Below are 26,242 nucleotides of genomic sequence, written 5' to 3'. Positions count from 1 at the left end.
TACATGTTGTCCTGAAAAATTACATTGATCGCTTATATTGTAAACCTTCACATATTTGTCTACACTGCTGTGTTGTTACCAAAAAAAGCAGTATTCTTGCAATAAATTCTTAATTTCATGTTTCATACACAAACTTGAAAGGTGTTTTGTCTAGATAGGCCAGCCTTAATGGGGAAAGATAAGCAAGAGAATTGTGAATGAACAAGACAGTTTTGCAGTTTTGGATTCAGTAAGCCTGAAGCACAGAAGGTGCTCTGAAGATGAGGGCAATTTCCAAGCATAAGAGAAACTTAAGCACAAGAAAAAAATGGAAAACTTGTACAGTACTCCTGCAAGCAGAGCTGTGTAATAATAAGTAGGCTTCACTGAGTATTAGGACAGTAATAAGCAAAAGCAGCCAGCTTTCCAAAGCCTGACATAAACCCACCATATTAAGCAGTTGGTGCTAATCTGTCTTGCTTGACCAATCTCCTAAGTTTATCAACATGCATAATATACCGTACTACCTTCAAAGATAAAAGCTCAGGGCTTAAAAATAACAGAATTTTCAAAAAAAGGCTTTTAGGGGGAGGGAAGAGGGCTATTACTACATGATCAGGACACCCCAAACTAAGAGCCTTTTTAGATAGGATATTTAAAAAAGAGAAAAACGGAAAGTACTTTTAATAGAATTCAAGCAAGAGAACACAATTTGCTGTGAAAGGGCTCAAAACTCTCCTATTTGAAAAACAAACCATGTGCGCCACCTCCCGGGGTACAAAACAGAGAGCACGGTAACCACCCTTGTCCAGTGGGAAACCAACACTCTCAGGGTGGCTAGCTGTCTTAGCAACAGGGACATTCAATCTGTATGCCTTCTAAATCCATAGTTTAGGGCAGTTGACAGCAACAGTCCAATATATTACTTGAATCCACTCCAGATGATCACAAGCTTCATCTTCTCAAGTTAATGTTTTCTGTGCCCAATTTCTGTCCAATACTGAAATGAACTGACAAAAAGTTGAAGCGAGAACATCTCAGTTATTTGGGCAAAAGCACCTTGGGGCTAAACTTGCCTGCCTCTTCCCCTCCCTGCAAGATTCAGATGAGAACTAAAGCTGTTCTGCTTTTTTTCCAGAGCTAAAGCCAGAAGTTTGAATTGAAAGTCACAAAGAGCTATGAAGAATTTGGACGGATATGATTTATCAGCTTTGAAGTTCATCTTAACAGGATTTAAAAAGACACACAGAATAGGTTGAAAGAATTAATCATTTATTTTAAGCAGCACAAAATTTGATTTTTTACATAGTGTTTATCTGAAAATGGCAAGACCTGAAAGTACAAAGTATCAATTCTTGGAAAATTCAGTAATGAGGCTTGACAGTTAAGTGGGATAGATTCCTAACATCACCTGAAGACTGAGTTAAAAAGACTATACCCCTTTTTTTCAAAGTTTTGATCCCATTTTCCTCTCAGTCAATGTTAAAAACATTGTCTATTAAAAAACCCACAAAAATCAGGTGAAGAAATGCCTCTACAAGATGGACTTACTTCCTTAAAGGTGAAATCCTTTCCACGCTTCCTAAATAACTATCAAATAACAGCTGATGTAGTGTTAAAAGATTTCTGCATCTCCATATAAAATTTTCAATAAAAAATGTGAACGGCTTGTTTCAGACATATCTTATTTAAACAGTCAGTCTTGTATAGCTTATGCACACACAGAGTATTGGCTAGCAAAGCCATTTTGCCCAGGATATATTGCAGTAATCCATGCCTTGGTGCTATCAAGAAACTGCCAGTTGTCTTTTCAGTATCACTTCAACGTGACTTTGAGTTCATTTTTTCCCTCCAGAATTTTCCAAAGGACAGCTATGTTGCAAATACGGCCATTTAAACATTCAGCTATATAATTCCTCTCTAACAACACAGAAAATAAACATACCCTTCACAGGTTTGACACGGCCCTATGAAAATTTCCTTCCTCAAAGAGGGATGTGATGAGAGGATGGTTACAAACAATGCAGTTTATTCAACTATTTTGCCTAAGTATGTATCACTGTAAAATCAGAGCAGGCTGCATTGCTCAACTGTTAAAAGCAGAAGTGTCTCACTCACCAAGAAGAGCCAACAGACAGTAAGGGTCCACTGCAGTTGGCGGTAGGACAAAAAACAGCAAGGCCTTCAAGGAGGGGGCTATCATCTGCCTTGGGAATGGCACTAAGTTTCACAGCACCTTGTGGTCCTCCTCTCCACCCCTGTATTTCATAAGGACAGACAAAGGAGAATGTACAGGACCAGTGGGGAAGACCAAGCAGTTAAGTATTTCCAAGTGTGAAGAAAAAGAGGTCTAGGAAATGTAGTCAAATGCACAAAGGAGTTCTTTGCACACAAATTTGGGGACCACTGACATAGATGAAGTTTTGGCTTTAATTCTCCTCCTAATAATAACACAAGTATTTTCAATCTAGACTTAATTTCTAAAGCCTTACAAGCTACTTTAAAACAGGTTTGTGAATGGTCACCAAGAAGAACATATCTTTTGTTAGAAGGCTGAATTTTGCGTACAGGGGTCTTCAGCTTTTAGGAACTTTTTTTGGGGGAGGGAATAAGGAGGCCAGAAGACAATAAGAAAAAAAGACTTGAAGCCAGTGAATTAGTAGGACAGCAGCTATACTCAAATACATCGGTTGCAAGTGATTATCATCAGTCAAAAGGAGAGAACACTTACTGAGGGCTACTTTCTTTTAAATGCTGACAATTACCTTCTGTGTTTTACTTTTTGGCTAGCTTAAAAGAATTCTGTATGTGCCTTCATAGTCTAATCTAAACCTCCCAGTATTTAAAATGTTACCTGACCACAAAGATCCAGCTAAAGCCTAGCTACAATGAAAAGGAGAACCCTTCACGACTACTGTACAGTCACCAATGTCAACATGTTTTAAAATAGCCTGTTTTGTTGCTTACAAATATACTATTGCTCAGGGTAAGACATATCACTATGCTCTTTGCAATATGGAGAGGCCAATAATTCTACTTGAAGATGACTGTGCCCCTTACTCACTTGTGTGTGTGTGTATAATTCCCAGTAACTGCAACAGGCACCTTAAAGTACACTAGCTTTCAAAATATTCAGACAATTGAACCCTTACCCAAGAAGCCAGGTGACTGACTGATGTTACACTTACAGCAGCTTGTCAGCACCTGTAGTCGCTCTCCCATTTTCCTCTACCAAGAACCCTCAGCCTTGATCTGGAAGCCTGGTAGAAGACTCAATTATTTAGCATCTCCACATTTGACAACCATCAGCCAGTTTCAGCTCACTGTAGCCCCTCTGTCAGTTAGTGCTGTGGTACAGACCCATCTTATCCATGGGTTCAGCTGAAGCCAACGATTATATTTCAGGTAACGTTCCTGAGGAGCCGTTACCAGGACTCTGGATTACTCACAAGCCTGGCCTAGCATCTAATTAGGCCCCAGAAGCCAGAAAATCTGACTGGCTCAGAAGATTGCTTGTACCCCATTACCAATCTGTCTTTGCTTCTCTGAACAGCAGCAAGAACTTCAGCAGCCAGAAATGAACAATTTATCAATCAAAGAGTCAAGTTTGACAGGAACTAATGTCTTGGTAAATTTTACAGACCTTTCTTAAAAGGATCAATCCTTTATGCTCTTACAATTTTTAATGAAGTGAAATTAAGGGTAGCTTACTTCTCTTTCCATAATTTCCTTTACTTTTACCTCCATAGGTCATTGTACCAGTGCCCTTCATTATGCAACTCGTATTACTGCTTATATATATGAGGCTCACATCTGAGATCAGGATATGACAATCAACCAGTCCAGTTGTTGGAAACCTCTACAGAGATCAAAGAAGCTTTCAGCAGCACAATCATTTTGGATTATCAGAAAATTTAAGGACCACTCTCTCTGGAAACGTGCCGTGTCAAGCAAGTCTCATAAGCTTTTTCATATTTAAAAGGAAAAGGTTAGTATACAAATGGCTCATCCTTCAATGAAACATAGCCAGCCAACACATAGCAAGTAACTGGGTGGAATACCTAAAGGTCAACTTTAGCTGATAAAGAGTTAACTGTAATTAAGCAACTGATGTGAAAAAGATATCAAAACCGATAGCTCTGAGATTACCACTAGTTAACCTGCACAGCCTCAGAGCTGAGAACTGGAATGGTACACTGCCTTGGTATATTGTGTTCAGGTTGATCCGACATACAAATCCTAAATGCAAGCTTTTTCACCTTAAAAACACAACAATACCCTCTACCTAACTACTTTTACAGAACCTGAAAAAAAAGCTTATTAAAATTCTTTATCTATTTTCTTTAGCATTTAAATTAAGCCAAAAAGCCCATGATAATATTTCTAAAACTCGGGAAGGCAGTGGGATAGAACTAACATATTCCCATGCCTGAACTCAGGTTTAACTACTTGAACTGAAATGACACATCTTCAAATCCCTAATGATTGCATTGATAGCATCAATTATCTAAAAGGCTGCATCCAATAGAACACGGCTTTCTGACATTTTCATAGTACATGATGTTACATTCACATTAGGAGAACACTGCAAGAAATATTGATACATGTACAAAGAATGATTTAAGAGTGCTGTGATTTGGAGCATCCTGTCTTCCACAATAAATAGAGAATATTTTCCAGCACCATCTTTACTCAACACTCTGGTTGTTCACTCCCCCCCCCCCCCCTTTTTTTTTTTAATCTTATCACTGAAGTTAGTTAAGAGAGCATAAAATACCTCACAGCACTCTCCCTTAAAAAGAAATCAGGGAAAGAGATCACCAGTAAGATACACTTGGTAACACTGCAGTCTGTCATGGTATTTCATCTTTCATAAAAAAATGCTCAAGAACATTATTTTTCTTAATGTGCTGTAGGCTAAAAATGAATCCTCAAGGGTTTCTATTGCTCTTCTTGTTGCCAGAGCAACAAAGCAATACTCACCTGAATATCTGCCAGTCTAAGTATCAATTTACAAGCTGAGATGAAGTTTGTGCCGCTAGCAGATGTCGCTAACAGCATTTTTACTATAAGCCAAATTTTAGTGGCAAGGGATGCCATGAAAACTCAAGAATATATTACTATTTCATTTGTGCTACTTGATTATTGCTCCTATAATTCAAGTCTTTCTATTAAAATGTCTTGACCAATGACATTCAAAGTGATAAGGTAAAACTGAAAGGCTTTTATATGAAATCTAGCGTACTAAAAAGACTTTGTTAAATGACTCAGAAGAAATCTTGCTTGTCATTAGAAAGCATACTAGGAACCTTTCCCAATAAATTCCTTCCTAATACTCTTTATGGTATGGAGATAGGAGGGGCTGGGGAGAGGGAAGCAGTTAAAAAGTAATTTTAAGAGCATACAAGGGTTACTACGTTCTGAATTGAAAAAGGGCTCATTGTTTACACTGTATCAATCCAAATATTCACACTGTGTTTCTGTTTGAAACAGGTGACAGAAGCATTATTTATATTACCACACTGTAGAAAAAAGGAATACAACTTTGAAATTATTTTTTATGTGTAAAACCAAACCCAGGAGGATGGTACAGAACTACATCACGGAATTGGAAACATTGCTATCTTCAGAGCAAAGTCTATTGCCTTAAGAAAAACTCAAGGGAATTTCTTCTTGTTATAATGTGTACTAAAAATTCTAATTCTAAGACATAAAGAAAGATATATATGGAAAATAGAATATGGAGAAAACACCTAAGCTCTATAGTTTCTTACATTTCTTATGATTCATCATTTTCCTCCTCTAAAAAACTAAGAGGCAGAGGATAAAGAAGGCAAACTATTTCCTCCTATTTCCAACATCCTAATTCCAAGAGAAATAATTTTCAGATGTTTTATCACATCATTAATTGTTTTACTCTATTCAGCCAGGTAATCTGAAAGCGCAAGAATTAAAAAGGAAAGAAAACCACAGGCGCTTCCAGTTATGAAGTGAAATACACAAGTTAGTTAAAAAAAAGAAACACAAACCAACAGTGCTTTATTTTCACGCACATTATGTGCACCTCTGTAAAAGCACTATTCCTGAGAAAAAGAAATCTTTGCTCATTCCATGCAGAGGCAGATGCAGAGGCAGTGTGAATCTGAAAGCTGTAGGAAAGGATTACAGGCAAAAAATTTTCTAGGCAAGGAATTGGGAGATTCAGAGCTAAGCTTCCTTTTTTTTTTTTTCCTTGTTTCCCACACAAATATGCAAACTGCTGTGCTATCAAAATGCAAAGGAATTTTTCCTTTTTTTAAAAAAAAAACAACCCCAAAACAACACCACCCACCCAGATAACTAACAGTTATCACTGGACTCCTCAACCTTGCATTGTTTATCTTTCAAACTCACTATGCCAGTGTTGTAGAAAAGCAATGGAGGTGCTGCAGTGCTCACTGCCTAGATACAAGAAAAATTGTCCTATTTGCAAAGAAAATACCATGTTCCGACCTCAGCATTAAGATCTTCGCTTGCACAATGGAGGTCTGGTCAAATATATTCTTCTCTGCTCTCTCCCACTATTGTTTTCAAGTCTTACGACATGTTTGTTTTCAGCCAGTCGGTACTCACTTCATTTGATTGACAAACCGTTGAAGCTAAACTAAACACTTCCAACTGCTCTTCAAGTTGAAAACCAAGCCAGATTACCAGCATTACAGCATTAAGACTTTCACTTCACAATCTGTCCATAAAGACAGATACTTTTCCTTGAACTTCCAGGCTGCTGAGCTCATACAACAACAACAAAAAAAAAAGGTTGACTTTCTTACTTTGTTTTTTCCTTTTTGTTACGCACACAATAGAAACACCAAAAAACCATGGTAGAACCTGGACCTTAGCTTTATTATCTGTCCATACATATGCAGACTAGTCTTTTCTAAATATCAGCCATCCTTAACTCAAAAAAACCCAACAAACCCCCAGAACAACCCACATCAGGGGGAAAAGTGAAAGGCTTTTTTTTTGTGCACCAAAGTGGAAAGTCATGAAGTGCTAATATTTATAAAATCCACTACTTTGAAGCCAAGGAGTTGCATTCGGTTGTATGGAGTGTCCTGTGCTTCAAGACCAGTTCTAAGCCAAATGCTTACCAGTGGTAGCATCCCTGTAAATTAAGAGAGGTAGTCTTGTTTTACACTAAGGCTGAACAAGTTTCCCAGTTTTCACCTCCTCAAACTATTTTGTAATGACTCTCAGGAAGGGTGACCCTCTCAAGTGGCAGCAGTGATCTTGAGGAAAAAAAACCAAACCCAACACAAACCAAAATGTCTTCTTGACCTCATTTGCTTTTCTCTGCTGCTTGTCTGACCTGTCTCCCTCCCCCACACCATAAGGACAGTTTCAAAATGAATTGATGTAAACAGAAAGCAGTATTCATTTAATGCAATTAATAAGAAAGATTGTCAAGGTGGTTTTTTTTCTACAGTCAGGGCTTGATTAGTTAGAAAATACTGACAGCTCCTTTTTTTGTGAAAGGGGGACAGACAATTTTGTTCAGACACTTTTTTTTTTTCCTTTTTTTTTTTTTTTTTAAAGAAGGTACTATTGAGAGCATAAAGGCTCATTGTACTGCAGTAGCAAATCCAGTACCATAGCACTTAAGAGGTGGTTAACAGTGCTTTGGTCCAGAATCAGTGTTAGAAAATAAAGCTTAAAAAGTTATGATCCAGGATATTTGGTGGGATTTCAACAGCAATTTGTAATGAACGTAAAAAGGACTGAGGCATTGGCTTCTTCCCCTTGTATTGTTCTTCATTCTGTTTAAGTCCCAGGTTTCACAATCAAGTTTCTCATTTCCATCGATGACGCACTAAGGAGGATTCGTCATTGACCACGTCATTGTCGGTGTAGCGATGCTGACACCGTGGTGGAATAAGCAGCAGGATGATCAGTACAAGGAGGATAATTCCACATAGGCTCATAAGAGCATAGGAGGCAATCCACAACACTGGTTCATGGAAAGAAACGCTAGAAACACAGTTGCTTGCAACATCTGCTGTTGTGAAAGGGCCTTCAATCTCAGATACTGGAAAGCCATCAACTTCTGAGAAATTACAAAAAGAAACACATTAAGTCTGTAGACATCATTTAAAAGCAAATAACAAAAGATCTAGTCTACATGCCTATATATCCTTTTCCCTCATCATCATCATACATCTCAGCATACTCATGTTTTATTGTATTTCTCATTACAATAAAAATGCTAGTATCCTGTATTTATAAACTGGGAATCTGAAGCATAAGGCAACCATGACTCCCACATCTACACAAGGCTGTCAATGAAAGAACAGACATTCAAAGCAAGTCTAACATAGCGCAAATTAAAGCCCAAGCCACTGGATCAACCCTTCTCTCTGGACTAACCTTTCAGAAATGTCAATTTATCAAAGCTTAAAAATCCCACAACACCTACACTGGAGCAGGTCAGGGCCTGGGTAGCTTTTTTTTCTGGCATTTCAACAACAGGAAGAGTACCTCAAACAATTCTTACATCTGTTTGCTGCACTCCAGGGTCTTAAGGAGCAGCAGGCAGGTTCATTAGCTTCACAGGCACCTTAAAGGACTGTGTCTTAAACACAAGGTGCAGGGTGGAGGGCAGTGCAGATACTCTTGCGAGTGGGAGTGAAAATTCAGAAGGAAGAAGTGAGGCAGGAGAGCTGGGTGACAGCCATCCAGAAAACGGCAATAGTGGAGAGGAAGGTCAATGTCAGGAGTGAGAAGCTGGGACATGAAGGAGCAGTGCTGTTGGGCAAGGAGGGAGAAGCTAACCAAGCAGCTCAAAAAATGCAGATGACAAAGCTAAGGCAAGAAGCATGAAGGGGTGCATTGGCAGCTCTGTTTTCAAACAGCTATCCATCTTGGTAACATCACGGACTGCGTGAGTCTTGTTTCATTACCATCACAAACCCCTACTTGTTAAACCAGTATTTGCTAAAAAGGGTTATGCTGCCCATGGTTGTCACAGTAACGGTGCAAGTGAGGCAAAGTTCCCTTGAGTTGTGGACAGGGCTACATGTATTGTAAAAGGCAGAGCAAGTGAGTTGCCTAGGGCAACAAAGTATTCAGAGCAGTTCCTATCTGCAGGTGCATGGCCAGGGAAGGATGGAAACTTTTCAGCTTGCTTGGGGCAACTAGAAGCCTACAGTTAGTACTGTTTGTGTATTATAACAGCAGTTGTAATTCACTTCTCTAGTCAGATTGTCGTGGTTTAACCAGGACTCAGTTTTAACATTCCTGCTTAATTTCTTGTTTTACACAGACACACTCTTGCCAAATTGTGATTGATCCCACCTACTGAAAACAGTATCTCTTACACATATCTTAAGATGACTCCTGAAAGCACCTTTAAAGAGATTTGCATAAAACACCCTTTGGAAAGAAGAGGGGAGCCTGGGTTTTGGAGAAGCAGGAAGGTGGCCTTTAAGGTTCTTTGTGGAGAAACAAATGCAAATAGGTAGGCTGCTTTATCTGCAATTTATTGGGAGAGATTTTAGTTGATATTGAGTTCCTGGCCTCCCAACACCTTTTAAGGTTTAAGTCTTGTCAGACAATTCAACTTAATTGCGGGCTGCTGTTGAAAGAGACAGTCCTGCTCATCCTCACTCCTGTCCCTTGCTGCATCTTTTGTACTGGCGCTAGCGACTGGTAGGCTGCAAGGAAAGTCAGGGCAACTCACTGATCTGATGGAAAACCAACCTGTCATAACAAACAAAATGCCCAAACCAGGAATTTTCTGGAAGATCACTCAACTGAACCAACCTCTTCTCCAGCTGCAAGTGTGGCAAGACTCCTTTAGCAGCAATATGCTGCAGGGTGGACTGGGTGGAACCTGGGGCTGCACCCACAAGCACCCTAACACTGATAAATACCAAACACATACTCTCTCAACTCAGCAGGTGGCAATAAACCGGCCCGTGCAGCCTGTATCATCAGCATATCTTTGCCAAGATGCTGCCGTTACACAGATATGGTAAGGGTGCTGCACAGTAGTGGACAGACTTGTAAAAAACTGCCTACAAGGTCTGTGGCAGAAATCCGTTTTGCTCAGAGTCCCAGTATTGCACTTTGTCTACCATGTAATTGTTTCTTCCGGACATCTCACCCCTTCAAACCATTTCATCTGTCTCTATGAAGTCCTGCAGCAAAACCAAACTAAACTACATTTAATACTAATGTGAAATGCAAAGCGTAAGTATTACTACTTTGGAATTTAGTATTTGTAGAAGTGAGGGGGGAAAAAAAAAAGGCAGCACAATAGCACAATTTTCCACCTTGGAGATAGCTTTGAAAATAAACAGTCCCTAATTATTCATTATTTGGCTTGAGTACAATAATTACTGCTATTAAAAAAGGCAATACAAAACTGTTGCCATAGTGGTCGACATTTTAAATTACATTTTGAGAATGCTTGATAGCAGCACAGCCTCTGCTTTCTTCCCTCCAAAAAGAAAAGTTTTCCCTCACCCTCTTACACCCCCGGAGAAACTGAGAGAAAATAAAAAAGGAAATTTACCTAAATTTTTCAAACAAGCCCTTAATATGAACTTTCACACACGCTTAGCATATTACACATTAGCTGAAACAGGATATTTTGGCATATTTTTTTCAGAACATCTGGTTGTAGCTACCTGCAATAAATTCTTGACCTTGAATAAATGAGGTTTTCTTCATTATTGGTGATTACAGGACAAAAATGGCACCTCTGAAAAAAAGCTATTTTGTAACATTTGTGTAGAACTCACACTCACTCACTCACCATCTTGGCTGGTTTGGAAAGGAACCAAACCTGAAGTTAGATCAAATTTATCATAAAATTGTAAAGTGTGGCTTCAAAGGGGCCCCTGGAAGTCACCTAGTTCAGCCTCCTACTTGGAGCAGGACTGTCAGCATCAATAGATCAGGTCAGCTGCACTGTATCCAGCCAGGTCTTGAAAACACTGAGGATGGAGACCCCCTGATCCCTCTGAGCAGCCTGTTTCAGTGCTGTGCCACCCTCCTGGTGAAGAAGAAATTCCTCATGTCGAACTTGAGCCTTCCAGAATGTAACTAGTAAATATTGCTCCTTGTTAATATAGTTTCACTTACATTCACCCTTGGCTTGCATTCAACTTCAGGCCCACCATAATCCCCAGTTCTTTTTCTGCAGGGCTGCTATTCAGCCAGTTCGTTCCCAGACTGTACCCATGCATGGTGGTTTTCTGCTTGATGCACACAACTTTGCAATTCTGTTCACTAAAACTCCTCAGCTTTCTGCTGCCCAGTTCTCCAGGTTACTGAGGTCCTTCTGGACCGGAGCGCTGCTATTCATCATGCCATCCATTCTCCTAGGTTTTGTGCCCATGAATTTGGATGCATTCTGTCTCATCACAACTCAGTGTAAAGTCATTTATGATTAATGACTGGTACATTTCTTCCCCCCAAAATACCCAAGTGTTGCCCCTATGACCTTCCCACTTACTACACAAATACTAGGAGTTTAATGCTGCTCAATGCCAAGGTACCATTAGGTTACTTCACTAATACTAACCAGTTGATCTGAACATCTTGTCTTAAGAAGGGACCTAATCCAAAACCTCTCCTAGTCATCCCATAAACAGTAGGTTACCCCTGAAATTATCAACAGACAATGTAGAGGAATTATAGAGGAATGAAGGCAGGTTAATTAACATTGATAATATAGAGCTGTGGGCTGGCTTCAGGGGCGGTGGGTTGGCTGATGTGGGTAAGGTGCAGCTGTGGCTGGTTTTAACTTTAACTTAACTTTAACTTTAACTTAACTACTTTAACTTAAGTAGTTAAATAGCTCTAAGGGATATGGAAGAGGAGCCCTGGATGAAGAGAGACCCAGAAGAAGCAGAGGGAGGAGAGAGAGCGTCCTGGATGTAGAAGAGACAAGGAGAGGCCCTGGGAGAAGCAGAGAGAGGAAGGGGACCTGGATGAGGAGAGGCTGGCTGGAAGAGGAGCCCAGAGAAGAAAGACTCTGGATGCAGCAGAGGCAAGAAGCAGGGTGGACTGGCCTGGAGAGGATGAAGAAACAGGGCAGACAGTAGATGAACTGTTGAAACCTTGTGGGGGACTGGTGGCTGTGCTGGGGCAAGGTGTGGGAGCTACTTATTGAAGTTAACCTGGTATGGGATGGTAAAAGCCTTGTTGCAGCTGGCTAGTTTGGATAGTGCTGTGACAAGGCAACTTGAAAAAAATTTGATTTAGTAAAAGGCAGAATAAGTCTTAAAGGGTTTCACATATTGAGGAAAAAGGAAATTCCTTTTCCCGCTACAATGGAATAGCTTCCTGCAGCCATCTATCTATCTCTCCTCAGTCTTGATATATCATGAAGAATGGAAATGGTACAAGGAGTATTGTGGGATAAGCCAGTTCTCATCTCTATCCAAGTCTCAGTAGAAACTGGGGAGTTCAATAAAGTTAAGGCTTTCAGCCTGTTCTCATTTTTGTACTTGGCACGTACCCACTTAACGTCTTATAAAAAGATGGGCTTAAATTTAGTGTTAACACTATTGTAAACAAGAAACTATAGGTCATTGTAAAGCCACCCCAAATGGTCTTTTATATTTTTCTGTTTCTGAAGATTCTTGCCAACAGTAATTCAATTTAATTTATGCCCACAAACAGACTAAAAAGCTCCAAATAAATTACATTAATATAGTTGCTATGGAGGACGTGGCTGGCCTCCACAGAAAGCCAGTTAGGCAGCTTAATCCCTCACACTGCACTGACTGCTAACCACTCACAGTTGTAGTTTTTCTGATGAAAGTAGTGTTAAATATGGAAACAACAAGCTGTGAAGAAGTGAATTCAGCATAACTGGCACATCCAGCAAAATGTCATCTGCCCCGTGTGAGTGGAGTCTGAAAAATCAGTATATCTTGTCTCAGTCAGTGGCTTGTGTCATCTGATTTCTCAAGAAGCTACGTTCCTGTGATGCTAGGTTAGACATACGCATGAAACTGTGACAAAGAATCAAGAAGGAAATGCCTTCTAGCACCAGCTGGGTATCATCATGTGTCCAAGCTCATGTAAATTCAGATTTCTTTTCTATTCAGCACGCTCAGTTCCTCCTCTCTAGATGAGGTTGGCAGAACTGCATGAAGTGGCCAAACTCTATGCTTCTACGTAGCAATATTAACATTAAGGTGCTATTATGGTTCCCTGGTTCTTTTGCTGAACAAAGATGTGCTGTCAAAGCCATTCTTAAAGAGTACCAGCTGGCTCATGCCCCCTGCTGACCACATGTCGGTCAATATGTTCTGTCAAAATGCCCCCTCCTCTCTCCATTAACAGTTGCAGTGTGACAGGGACAGGAGACAGCTTTATGCTTGCTAAAATTGCAGTTAGGAAGCACAAGGAAGAATGAAAGGCAGGAAAACCTGGTCTGCAGTATTTTTCTAGTTACACTCTCCTTCCAGATGCATTCAAAATGTGTCTTTCATCGCTGCATGGTACCTCACAGAGGTCTTCATTAAGCAACCCACATCAATACCCAGATTTTCTTTCGTGGCAAGCTCAAAGATGACAGTTTCTAACACATTAACAATGGAGAGATTAAAAAAAAAAAAAGCAGCTTGTAAAATGCCCTGGAGCTACAACTCAGCTAGCTAGTATTTCTCTTTTCCCCCTCAATTACCTGGCTGCATTAAGCACTCAGTACTTACTGCCCCTACCCTCTTTAACATAAATACCAGGGATTAAAGCAGCAGTCAGTTTCAGTCCTTTCCTCATGCAAATCTCAGGATACAGTGTTTTTCAGAGCATAGACCACTTCTGTTTGGGACAGAGACCTGCATATGGGTGTACATCCTTTCCCTCCTTTCCCACTTGTATGTTCTTGTGGTACCAAAGCAATGTCGGGAAGAAAGCCCGGAACTTAATTTTAGCTACCCTTGGTGAGAGAAACCATGAAAAAGCAAGAAAGTTAACCAGCGCTGTAAAACCAACCAAGAATTACAAGCTTTTTCACATTTCCTCAGCAGCTAATTAAAAAATTAATGGCTTTCTACTTACACCAAGAACACTATTTGTTTAGAACCAACACAAACACCACATGTCTTAATTTGAGTCCCATTTTCATCTTAGCTCACTCTTTGAGTATTTCTGAGAGGCTGAAAAGGCACAATTTACATTAAGAGAAAAGCATGAGTAAGGTACTTCGCTGCGCATTGCAAAGGTTAGTCGAAGAATTAATTTATCTGCAAATTAGAACAGGAATTACAAAAAAATGAAGCTGCATTAAAAAAAGGGACTTGTCTCATGTTAACTGTTGGGGAAATAGACACAGACAGATGTCTCAGGAAGATCCCTGAGGGAAGAACACAGCTAAGATACCCTGAGCTGAGGCTGATTTACTTCATGCCAAAAGACTGTTCTGTGCAATGCAGCTTTTCTTTTTTTTTTTTTTCCTTAAAATCGGAATAGCTTGGAATTGCTCAAAAATACCACTTCATGAGTAACCACACTTTTCCCCATCAGGTAAATGGCAAAGGTGTTTCTCTGAGAGAGCAGATGTTTCCCCACTCACCAAGTCCTGAATAATATTTCTCTTACCTGCACATGGACTCACTGCAAAGCCCACTCTCCTCTGGGCTCTGTCAAATATTACATAGAAGCCTTCCATGACTGTAGCGCCAATAACTAGAGCATTAGTGGAAGAAGAGATGCCAAATCGGTAGCACTGTAAATTCTCTCCTATTCCAAGGATGGGTTGAATATAAAGCTATTAAAAAAAAAAAAAAAAAAAGTCAGAGTGTAAGAAGCAACACCACAAAGTACTTAGAAGTTCAGACCTTTTGATTTTTATATTCAAGCACTCAAACTCCACTGGAAATAGAGAATGAATAGGGGCAAACAGATTTCTGTACACGATTTAAAACTAGTCAAAGCTTACATGCAGGTAAGAGGTAAAGCTCTCTGACTCTAAGCTTAAATTTGAACACAGTCAGTTGCTATGTGAAGGTCAACAGCAAATTCATGACAGCCACTTCCATAAGGGAAGGACAGCTGAGAAAGAACTTGGGATATGAACTCAAACTACAGAATAATTTTATTATTTTAAAAATTATCAGGATGGAATTGATTCAGAGAGCAACCAGTGTCAGCTTCAAAGCTCTAGATTCATAAATTCAAGTCACATTTCACCCTTTGTCTCCTCAGGGAAGACGACAGATAGCCAAGACTCATGATCAATACAGAAAAAGCTCATCATAAGGGTTTACTGTATTTCAAGTTAAAATGTACTTAGTAGGTTCATTCTTCCCTTTACTTTTGACCATCCCCTGAGGTAAAAGACTGTATTAGTACTGACAGAGGATACCAGCCTGTATTGCAACCTATACTAGAAGGGAAGCCAGAGAGGAAAAATAAAAGCTGGGATGGAATAATAATAAAACAACCAAGTTACAGAAACTGATGAAGAGATTACATAGGCTCATTGCCAAGACTGTCATATTCAGAAGTGCTCCAACTCAGAACACCATGAAAACAGAAGAAAAAGTTGCCTATTTTTCCTGACAATACGAAATAATAATTCCCAACTACATGGACTGCATTCGGAAGGAAACCGTGTTTTTCTTTTTTGGTTTTGAGTTTGACAAGTTTGTTATTTTCCCTATTTAAAATCTGATTTTTAAAATTCCATATAAAAATATTTCCCTTGTATGCAATAAGGTAGTTCTCTATTACTGCTAAAAATAGCCCCTGTTTTTAAAAGCATGTGCTTTTAGTAGTAAAAATAAACACATAACTGAATAGACAAAGAAAGTTGAGACCTGCGGTAGGATAGAGATCCGGAACGACCTACTGGAGTTTTCATCCCTCAGGTAAATGGAGAGTTTGGGAAATAAGGACCAGGGTCTTTCAGTTTTATCCCAGCATGCAAGCTGTGAACCAGTCCAGAAACCAGAAGAGAATTCTTGTATCTATTAAAAAAAAAAGTGATACATACAGATTACATACATTTTGATATATTTTTCGTAAATCATCACTACCACTATTTGATACTTCTTCCACTCCCATGGAGAAATTCAAGCATGAACACAAGTCTGACAAAGTGCTCTTTTTTTTTAAGGTTCAAAGCCTAACGCACAAATTGAGGTGCATTATGACCCATTATGACTTGGAAGAAGCAGAAAGAGGAAACAGTCAGTTTAGCTCTCCCTTCCCTACCCATTGGTGTCTCACTACTTCCACTTCTGCAGTGAACATGTACGGCCTCCCAGAGCAATCAGGACCACAAAGCAGCAAAGCATCAATTATCTACCTCTTCTCTGAACAGCTCTGACCAAATGCCAATGCTTTGAAGCAACAGATATTTTTTTAAAAACAAATCAAAATACAAACCACATGAATATGTAATGCAGTCATCTCCCTTCCTTACATACCTATAACTACTTATTCACTTTTAGGGTTCTGAAGCCAAGGGCTAAGGCAAAATCTCCTAGCATCTAAAGGAATCAAGGTCTGCTACAGTCAATGGGAAGAAACATGTCCCTCTATCTCAGGGGTCCTCAAACTATGGCCCACGGGCCGGATACGGCCCCCCAGGTTCCTCAATCCGGCCCCCGGTATTTACAGAACCCCCCTGCCCCCCCCACCGGGGGTTGGGGGGGGAAACCAAGCAGCCGCAGATGAATTCCTGCCACTTAATCCATGCGCCAGCCCCCTGTTTAAAAAGTTTGAGGACCCCTGCTCTATCTCTTTTGCTGCCTTGCCACTCACTACCAATACAATATGTTGTATTGTATTGGTAGTGATATAATACAAATAGATATGATTTTGAAATAAGGTTGATTAACAGTACTCCTTAATACATCCATGGCACTAACAAAGCAAAAAGCAAAACCCTGCAGAGGTCGTTTGCCTAAGACAAACATCTTGTCTAATGTTCATGTTCCCTGAAGCTGATAGGCTGCCAGATGAGGGGAAAAACCTTCCCTAGTGCATTACTTTGTGCTGATTCTTTTTCTTATGTGAAGCAACATTCAAGGCAGTATCTTGTTCTGATGCTGCACAGCCAAAGTCTCCCATTTGGGAGAAGACAAAAGACGGAACCCAGCCTCGCCACTCCTCTCCTTTGTATTTATCTGTGGTATCGATTATTTTGCAAACACCAGCTCATACATTAGTTGTATGGCATTTTACAGGTGACAAGTATTCACCTCATACCACATACTCCTGTCAACGAAACAGTTGTTAGGGCTGCACAGTATTAATTCTTCCAGGTGCTCATCTCTATTCTTGGGCCAACAAGCATACGGTCACGTAAACACACAATGGGACTTACCATGACAAACAGACTGCTTTTACCCATAACTCTCCATGTATGCTTAAGTGTATCTCTTGGCATAGGACAGAATGCTCTGCCCCTCACAGCCAAGGCCCAGGCCAGACCTGCTGAAAAAAATAGTTCTCCTCTCTTTCCATTTTCTCTTGGAAAGCAGAGCTTGTGATCTGAGAAAAACTGCAAGATAGCATCCTGACTGGACAGAACAAGTCTATAAAGTGCTCTCATTTAAGTGCCTACTTTCATTTCCCAGAAAGATGGTTTATTACGTTTCACTACTTTGTCTTACTTCTGTATGCTGAAGAAATACATTAGGGGAGATTTGGCTGTATGACACCTAAAATGTTGTTACAACAAAGACTTCAGGTTTATTTGAGCCTTCCTTCCTTTCTTCAACTTATTAACTTAACATTACATTAATGCCATGAGTAGACATGCTGTTCTGACTTCAGCTCAGTGAGGTGCAGATAGCTGCCACCCCTCTGTGTCTACACATCTGCCAAAACCACCACCCTCCAAACCTGCCAACATCAAACTGCACCTATAGCTCCTCCCTAAAAGACTTTAGTCCAAATAAGTAAGGTTTAAAAAACAATCTGCACCAATGAAGAGCATAAAGCTCACAGCCTTGGTTTTTAATGGAGCTAAATAAAGGAATCCTTCACATGCAGTTATCCCAGCGTACCTGAGGGGGCAATAACATCTTGCTGGGAAGCTCATAACAAGCTGCTAGGAGCAGGAGCTTGTTAACCTGGTTCATCTGTGGTCAGAGAAGTATGTCTGACTATAGCAGATACATAAAATCATCTGCAGTACGTAGCCTGCCAGAAGCACAGAGCGCTAAGAGTACGGTTGTGGTGCCATGGTAGAATTACTGAAAATACCCATTTTCCTGACGTTGCTCCTACACAGCTGGAATCTGATCTGTACATTTTGTAACTACTTTCTTATTTAATAGACTACCTCCTTTGTTTAGAGCTGTGAAAGCAATTTTTTGTGTGTGTGGAGGGAAAGGGGTACAGCAGGAAGGTCTTTGAGATTAACAAGAAACCCTAGAACAGATAGTTTATGCATTTTTAATAGGAAGAACATAAACCATTAAGCACAGTGAGTGAGTGGTTCCTCTTTAATACCTTATTGATCAGTTGACTATTTACTTGTCCTGTGGAAGGCCCCAGTTCAAATGCCCTGACCAACATTGGAGAGGAGTGTGGACCACCGTGACGCACTTCACAGGAGGGTGCCCTATCCACCAGGTACCATTACAAGAGCTCTTGGGTAGGCTTCTTTCAATTCCCCCCTCATTGACTGAAATTGTTTGTCAATACTTCAGTGCTTTGGCAAAGAGAAGAACTTTTCAACCAGGGAAGCTGAGCCACATAAGGCAACTGCTACATTTATTTCAGACACTGAACACCTGCAGGCAATGAAGAATACTTCACGTCAAATCTCTGCTCTCCATCAGGTAGGAAAAGGATCTCAATCTTGAATTATCAGCATACAGGCAAATACTCTTGTCTTTTGGGCAGCCAGCCAATAGTATGGTTATTGTATTTCCTGTGATTTGCAATAACTACTGCTGTCTGATTGTGAATCCATGACAAAAATATTAAGATTGTTCACATTGAAATATCTGGGATTTATTCTTCATCTAACTTTCTTGGCACTGCTCACTGTATTAAACCAACATTTATGATTAGTTTTTATTAATCAGAAAATGCTGCTTCAGCTACTCCACACTCAGATAAATTCACCATCCCCATGCCCTGTTTCTAAAGCCCACTCTATTTTCAAAGAAAGATTCTTTTAAACATAAATAAGTCAATAATGAAGGTCAAAGCAGCTTTATTGATACAAATAACCCTAATGAATGGTATCATTCTGTACAATAAGCATTACATTTGGAAAGGAACTGCTTGCAGTAGCAGGTTCTTCTACTTTTATAAACACTCCATTTTGAATGAAAGGACTGATTTTTGCACTCAGTACTTTGAATCAGAGCAACAGGGATTATGTCCATGTTTCTGAAATCCTTAGAACAAAATATTCCGCCTCTGCACTATTTCTGATGCATTTCCATACACACGTGTCTTGTTTGTACTTGGACCATCCCTCTTCCCTCCTCCCCTTCCCTTTTCACCTCTTCTTTTCCCTTTTCCATTTCCATCAAAGACTATCAGTCATTTCTCATTTATTAACAGGAGCAGACCAGGAATAATTCTGTTCCACTCAGATTAAAACCCTATGACTTACAAGGTAGATAGCAAAGATGACATTCCTTTCAAAGATCATGTGATCATGTAATAGGAATTTAACATTTCAAGCAGATTTAATAACATTAGCTTACCAGGGATGTGCGAGCTATTGCTTGCACAACAGCACTGAAGACTTTCTCGGGCAGACGGAGGAGCGTGGTTCCACTGTCTACAATCGCTTTATCGGCATTATACTATGGAGGGGGGAAAAAAAAGGAGAGAAATTACACACTGTAGTTAATGTAATGCAGATTCCACTGTTTCATAACAATGACAAAGCTGTTCCTTTTTGGTAGCTGTCTTCCCAAACCTACATGTCATACCTGTCAGCAGCTCTCTTTAGTTGATAGCTTGAATTCAAATGAAGTCTGAGAGCAAAAGCAAGATATGGTCAGCCTAGACACAAGAGTGAGTTTATCTGTGCCACTCAGGAAATTAATGTATGTCACCACAGCTGGTGTAAATGGCCAAACCACTGTAAAAAGAAGAAAAGCCCGGCCCCTCTCAGGGGTGTCAGCTAATTCACTTTACCTCCCATGCACTTTGGGCAAAAGCACTCTTGTGGTCAATACAGACAGATGCTAAGCATGCTGACGTAGCTTAACATATATGTCCAAGCCCTGAGTCAAGGTGTCTGCCATCATGGAAAGTACTCACATAGTTTAAAAACAATACAGCAGCCTATTTTTAATGGCTGGCTTATCTAATTTAAGAATAGTCAGGGAACATTAGGTCTCATTACATGTCATGTTTGGTACTGGCTCAAAGAGTACAAATGCCAAATGCTGCACCTTACTCTCCTCAACTGCTGAAAACCACTAAAATACAGACAAAAAGCAAGTACAAAGAAACTTGAGATTTCAATCTTGCTGCCTCAAAATCTGCACTAAAAAACCTAAGCAAACATTTATCTTCATTATTAAAACCCCAACCCTCAGACTAAGAGATTTCAACAAACTTCAGATACAGTAAACAAAGAATAAACATTTTAAAAGGTACATCTTTTTTCATTAACTCCTTAAAAACTATAATTAATTGTAGAGAAAAAAAAAGCAAGTAGCAGTGGCAGCTGTTTTATTAATACTTTTGTTGCCATCTTAGGCAGCAAGATCAATATTACTGAACAATGACATGTTTATGGGATAATCATAAGACACAAGGTAATATACAGCATAAGTTTTTAGGAAGAGGTCAAACAGCAAGCAGATTTAAAATACACTGGTTTAGAAGTTACCAAGTCACATGGAATGTCTTTAGCACAGTGACAAAAATAAAACCCACCAAAAAGTAAAAAAGTAACTCTGACTTAGTTATTTTCGTTTTGAAATAAGAGCTGCTATAGGTTGCCAAGCAGAGCTTAAAGCAAAGCAAACGAGAAACCATTTATTATGCACTCAAAAATAATTCTAAAGAGTGGAGAGAAATATCAAGGCATTGTGGAATCCACTTTAACAGATTTGTACCACAAATACATAGTCACCAGCATCCTGGAAAGCCACCCTTGGAAAGAAGTAGGTAGAAGGCACAGCCAAGAGGGTCAACCACTGACATAAACCCATGCAAAATGCCTGGAGCAGCAGGGACTAGACACCTGGATTTTCATGCTGCGTACAGCATACTTGCAGCAGGCAGTAACTTGCCTTCTTAGTCTTCCTGCTTAATATTTAACAGTGCATCCTGTGCAATGTGGGCTGCTGGCAGCTCAGTACTTCTGTTGGGCCTGGTCGGCCAGGCTCAAGGCCACAGCTGCAGCCTAACACTGGACAGATTCCCAGCATTGAAGCGAGGGGACTACTTTTCCCTGGCAAGGAAAGGAGTAGTCGCTGGTGATCGTTACAAAAAATGTTCCATTTCCTAGAAAACAACTAAGAGGAGAGAGGGCACATAGTACATCATCCCATACAGTGAATTATGCATCCTCTGCCAGCCCCTAAACTAGCCAAACTTTAATCATACTGGCTCTAATTTACTGTTCTTCCTCTAGATTTTTGCAGGAAGATCTCCTCTGATCAAGAAAGAATGATGCCTTCTGAACCAGTGAGTAGCATACTGTGCTAATACATACAACATGAAAGCAAATCCTGGCTCAGAAAAGAGCAACAATAACAGGAAACTTCCATAACACTGCTAGATTTTTAAGTGAGTTGTTTTCTGGAAACATCATGTATTAAACCATCAGTAGAAGGGCTTTTCTTCAAAAACATGTTGTCTGTTTTTTAAGGCAAGAAAGAAAAGCAAACACAAACATTTACATTAAAGGACAAGCAGTTTTGCTTTCCTAACAGTATAATAGAGGCAAGGATTTAAACAGAGCTTGTTTTGCTTGTTAAGTTGAAAGATGGTATGACTCATTTTAAATATTTTATATGGGAATAAAATTTACATATTTTGTAAGGAAATATAATATTTATGCACATGTAAGTTTTTTATCATGAATTTCACTTAATTTCTATAAACTATAAAAACTTTAGAATTATCATATTCCAATGATTTCCAACTAAGAGAACAAACATAAGATAAAATGAAGATGTGTGATAGAAACAGGGCATGAAAATTACAGAACTAAAATCAAAACATGAATAGCAACAAGCAACAATAAGAAACAAATAAAACACTGGCATACACACATATCTGCCAGAAAAAAATTAAACAGCTTTGGAATAAAAATTGCTACAACACAGCCTTACTAGACTGATCCAGAGACAGCAGAACATTATTCCTAATAAAAACAGAAAACATATCCATCAGGAATAATAACTGGCAAGGCTGAAGCAAGTAAAAGTCGATTACAAAATAGTAACAAAAAAACCCCCAAAAAATAAGAGGCATAGGATGCAATACTTTGGGAAGCAGCCCAGGACAACACCTGCTCAGTAGCATCGTGAACTACACGCTTAGACATCTCTACAGGGGTCAGTCTTCCCTTTTCTTTGACCAGAATTGCTTTAAAACTCTTTGGTTTGGCTTTACTGTATAACAGAAACCCATAAACTGTAGCTGTTTAAAGACAGTTGTCTCCTTGAATCAATGCACCATCTTCAGTCTTTAGACATCTTTGTTACAACTGAAACTAGACCAGATGCTGAGCCCTTCCAAACCACAGCAGCCTTGATTTTCAGTGGACCATTCACTTAACAATTGTAGCTTAGTTTCAAATTTACCAAAAATACTATCAATGACTTTAAAGTCCTCTGAAGCAATTTTAGCGTGCTTGATGTACACACTGCATTTCACATGGCTCATTCATCTCTTTCCAAAGTTACCATGTAGCCTTAATGCTCAGAAAAGACTGCAATACACATCTGCTTGCAAAGACAAAACCGAGCAGTTCAGTATTTCTCTTAACCAAACTTGTATTTTATATGGACAGAAAGACATAATTGCAAATACCTCTCTGCAGTCCAGTTTGAGGTTCTGTCCTCCAACCTCCAGTTTGAGAATTTCAACCTGATAATACCACTCCTCTTTGATTGGTGTGTACCAAATATCACCCTTGTACAGACTTGGTTCAATTCCACCCAGAACCTAAGGGAAAGGAGAAAGGAATTCATATGCTTTAAAAGCCCAGATGGTTAGTTTTGGGCCAAGTACAGGAAAAAATGATAATATTTAATTGTGATACACAGGACATCAATATTCTAATTTAGCACTATTTGTAAGGATTTTACTGACAAGTCCTTTGCCAATAATGAAGCAGTATGAAACATATAGTCATTAAATAGATTGTACTTCAGTCAAACAGAATTCCCATGATGGGTGAAATTACCAGCAAGCTCACACCGATTCCATTATGAAAGCTCCACTGTTTAAAATCAAAATATTATGTTCAGTGGTTTAATCTAGACATTGTATAAAAATAGGACAAAATATTAAACTTGCACATCATAAATTCACTTTATCAGATCAGAAAAGCCTTAATGTTGTTCAAGAACATTTCATTTTTCTTACATCCAAAATGGAATATGACCATCCTATCATTGCTATCACTATTACCTTCCACCAAAACTTATGCTGAAGCTGACTGGGAGCATACAAGATCATTAGACTTTGAACTAACGCAAGTGAGTTCTCTCTTGGGCTTCATTTATTTCAAGTGCGTTAACACTTACAGCATGTGAATTCACAGGAAAATAACTATTTGTGATCAGCTCCTGTGCTGACATGCTTATTTCAACATAATTCAAGAATAGTCATTCCAATTCCCAATCCCAGATAAATAATGGCCAATTCTTTGTCCCACTAAAACCGAAAGGACTTTCCAAAGTAACAACAAGCAGAAGATCTGGTCGTCAGATTTTTTCCTTTAATATGCTGTCTACAAAAAAGGACAAGAGCCTTGAATCCTCTCCCCCTTTTTACATCATATTCAACCTCATCAAAATGCTACCGTAATTTTTTTTATAAGCTTAGCAGCTGAGTAAGGGACTACTCAGTTTGAGAAAGGTAGGGAATTGCCCTGAGGAAACACCAAAACATTTATGTTTCTCTTAATTAAAATTACATTTGAGTTTTGAGAAGTTTACTCAAACTTGAGAGAGAAAAAAAGAATGGAGAATGAAAATAAGGACACATTTGAGTTTTGCCCAAGTGCTTACCTTTTCTTTAAAATAATCTAAAACATTTAATATTTTTAAACACTAGATTTGGAAGAAGTAGGATAGTCATAGAAAAGAGGGAGAGAGATTAACAAAGGTACATCTTCCCTCTCAGATTGACAGATACCCACAAGACTACCTCCGTTGGTACCACTTCCAGAAACGGGCAGCCCAGCACCACACATCTGCAAGGAGAAAATGTTGGGGATCTTTGCCTGCCTCACAAGAGAATCAAAGAACGTCTCCACAGAACTCGAAGGCTTGAAGGTGTTGAAATACAAAACAAAAAAAAGAATTGCAGAAGTATTAATTAAAAAGTTTCTTTGCAGAAATGAGCAGATCATTCAAGCAAAACCACTTTTCACAAGTAAATTGAATTTGTGACAACCAGGTGATGAAAATTCTAGATATAATAAGTCATTAAATAAACACCTGTCATTTTTCTGTTTCTGTTGTTTTTAGAAACATTTTTACTCTTGACCACTGTCACAGAAATCCCTAAAGCACAGGAGTATTTTTCAATTGCAGTTTTCAAACTCAAATACTAGTTTCTGTTTCAGGCAGAAACTCTCACCAATGCTTTCTTTTTGGAAAAGGTTTTGGGATATTAGAACAGTGAAATGTAACTTGCCCTTGGCAACTGTCCACAACAAAAAGGCAGAATTTTAAAGTGAGGATTTTCATTTTTTAAATATTGTTTAATTCTAATTAACTGAATTCAGTGGCCCTCATATCTTCTTCTTTCTTTTAAAGAACTTCATATCCAAGCACACTCACTTCAACTGATTACTGGCCAACAAGTTCTTTCCTATGCTGCATGGCATGCTTTCCTTTGCTGTTATTAGAGTACTGCAATTTCATTGTAATTCAGATTTCTGTGCAGATACATCTCATGACAAGCAGACCTTAGCTAACTTGCACGGTGTCAAGTGCTCTTACTACACAAAGCACAGAGCAGCCTCAAAAGCCAACAACACTTAAGTCTTTGGAAGAAAGGAAAATAAATGCCCTGAATACACCATTTGCCCAAACCAGAGTCTGAGAAGCAGCTCTTCTCTGTCTGTTGACAGTGTATGACAGCAAGTACGACAGAAGTCAATACAATGATCACACAACTCTGAATAAAGCATTTTAATTCCAGAATTGGCAGGCAGTATTGAATCATTTGTTCTACGAGATATATATCAGTTTGTGATCTCAGACAGTCATGTGTAGGTTGAAAACTATGACTATGTAGTATTCCAATCACATTTTCTGTTTTAGATTATAAGGTTATAAATTTTAGGTTTTAATTTAAACTTCTACCTGAATTTTCTACCTGCACAAGAACAGGATATGCTTGGTTCTATGTTCATGAAAACACCATAGCTAATACTTCTTCTGAAATAATCTCTATATGCCCTGCATCTCAGCTTTTGCTTGATGAATGGAGAATGTATTAGAATAAACTGTCGAAGGTTTTGACAAGTAAGTTCATCTGTCCATTGACAAGTCTTGAGGGAGATCATCAGAGCCCTAATACATGCCCTCTATACATGTATCAGAAGCCTTTACTCCCATGCTGTAGTACTACAAGCTCTGTAAAAACTTGTTAATTCCAGAGAAGCTAAAATTGGTATCTTCATCACCAGAAAAGTCAAAATCCTCACATGGGACTGTGATACCATCACAACCCAATTTATTCTTTCTGGAACAGACACAAAGGATCCACAGGAAGAAGTGGTTGGAAGGGAGGAATCTAATGCTGACAGATCATCTGCTCACTTTATTTTAGTGGTCAGACTTCCATTTATTGTCATTGTGAAAGACAACAGCTGGGGAAAGGGTGATTTACCTTGGCTAAAGCATCGTAGGCAAGACCAAGAATCCCATGCCATTTAACCCCTGGTAAGAAGAAATTTTCTGATTCAAGAATGGTAGCAATGTTGATGGTGTAGCTGCCATAGATTCCTTTTGGGATAGTAACGACATCTGTACCCAGCACTCCACTCCAGCTTCCTTGACTGTACTTAACTGTAACATCAATCCCTTGAGATTTGTACGTACTTGACCTTTAAAAGGAAAAGATAGGCTTATGC

At 39.2% G+C, this 26,242-nt stretch overlaps 1 protein-coding gene across 1 annotated transcript in view; it reads right to left on the bottom strand.

The window, feature by feature from the left end:
- Positions 1 to 1,234: 1,234 nt before the first annotated feature.
- Positions 1,235 to 26,242, bottom strand: part of BACE2 (beta-secretase 2) — a 204,746-nt gene continuing 179,738 nt past the window's right edge. Inside the window, exons 6-12 of the mRNA XM_037377929.1 lie at positions 25,999 to 26,215; positions 24,296 to 24,424; positions 22,960 to 23,094; positions 19,662 to 19,763; positions 15,801 to 15,950; positions 14,581 to 14,749; positions 1,235 to 8,065 (exon numbers count right to left, since the gene is read on the bottom strand). Coding sequence (XP_037233826.1) covers positions 7,812 to 8,065; positions 14,581 to 14,749; positions 15,801 to 15,950; positions 19,662 to 19,763; positions 22,960 to 23,094; positions 24,296 to 24,424; positions 25,999 to 26,215 — 1,156 coding nt within the window. The 3' untranslated portion in view covers positions 1,235 to 7,811. The remainder of the gene's footprint in view (positions 8,066 to 14,580; positions 14,750 to 15,800; positions 15,951 to 19,661; positions 19,764 to 22,959; positions 23,095 to 24,295; positions 24,425 to 25,998; positions 26,216 to 26,242) is intronic.

Source organism: Falco rusticolus, chromosome 2 (assembly GCF_015220075.1).
Source record: "Falco rusticolus isolate bFalRus1 chromosome 2, bFalRus1.pri, whole genome shotgun sequence".
NCBI classification, from domain to species: Eukaryota; Metazoa; Chordata; class Aves; order Falconiformes; family Falconidae; genus Falco; species Falco rusticolus.
Note: the sequence above shows the minus strand (reverse complement) of the source record. Positions and strands in the feature narration are given on the sequence as shown.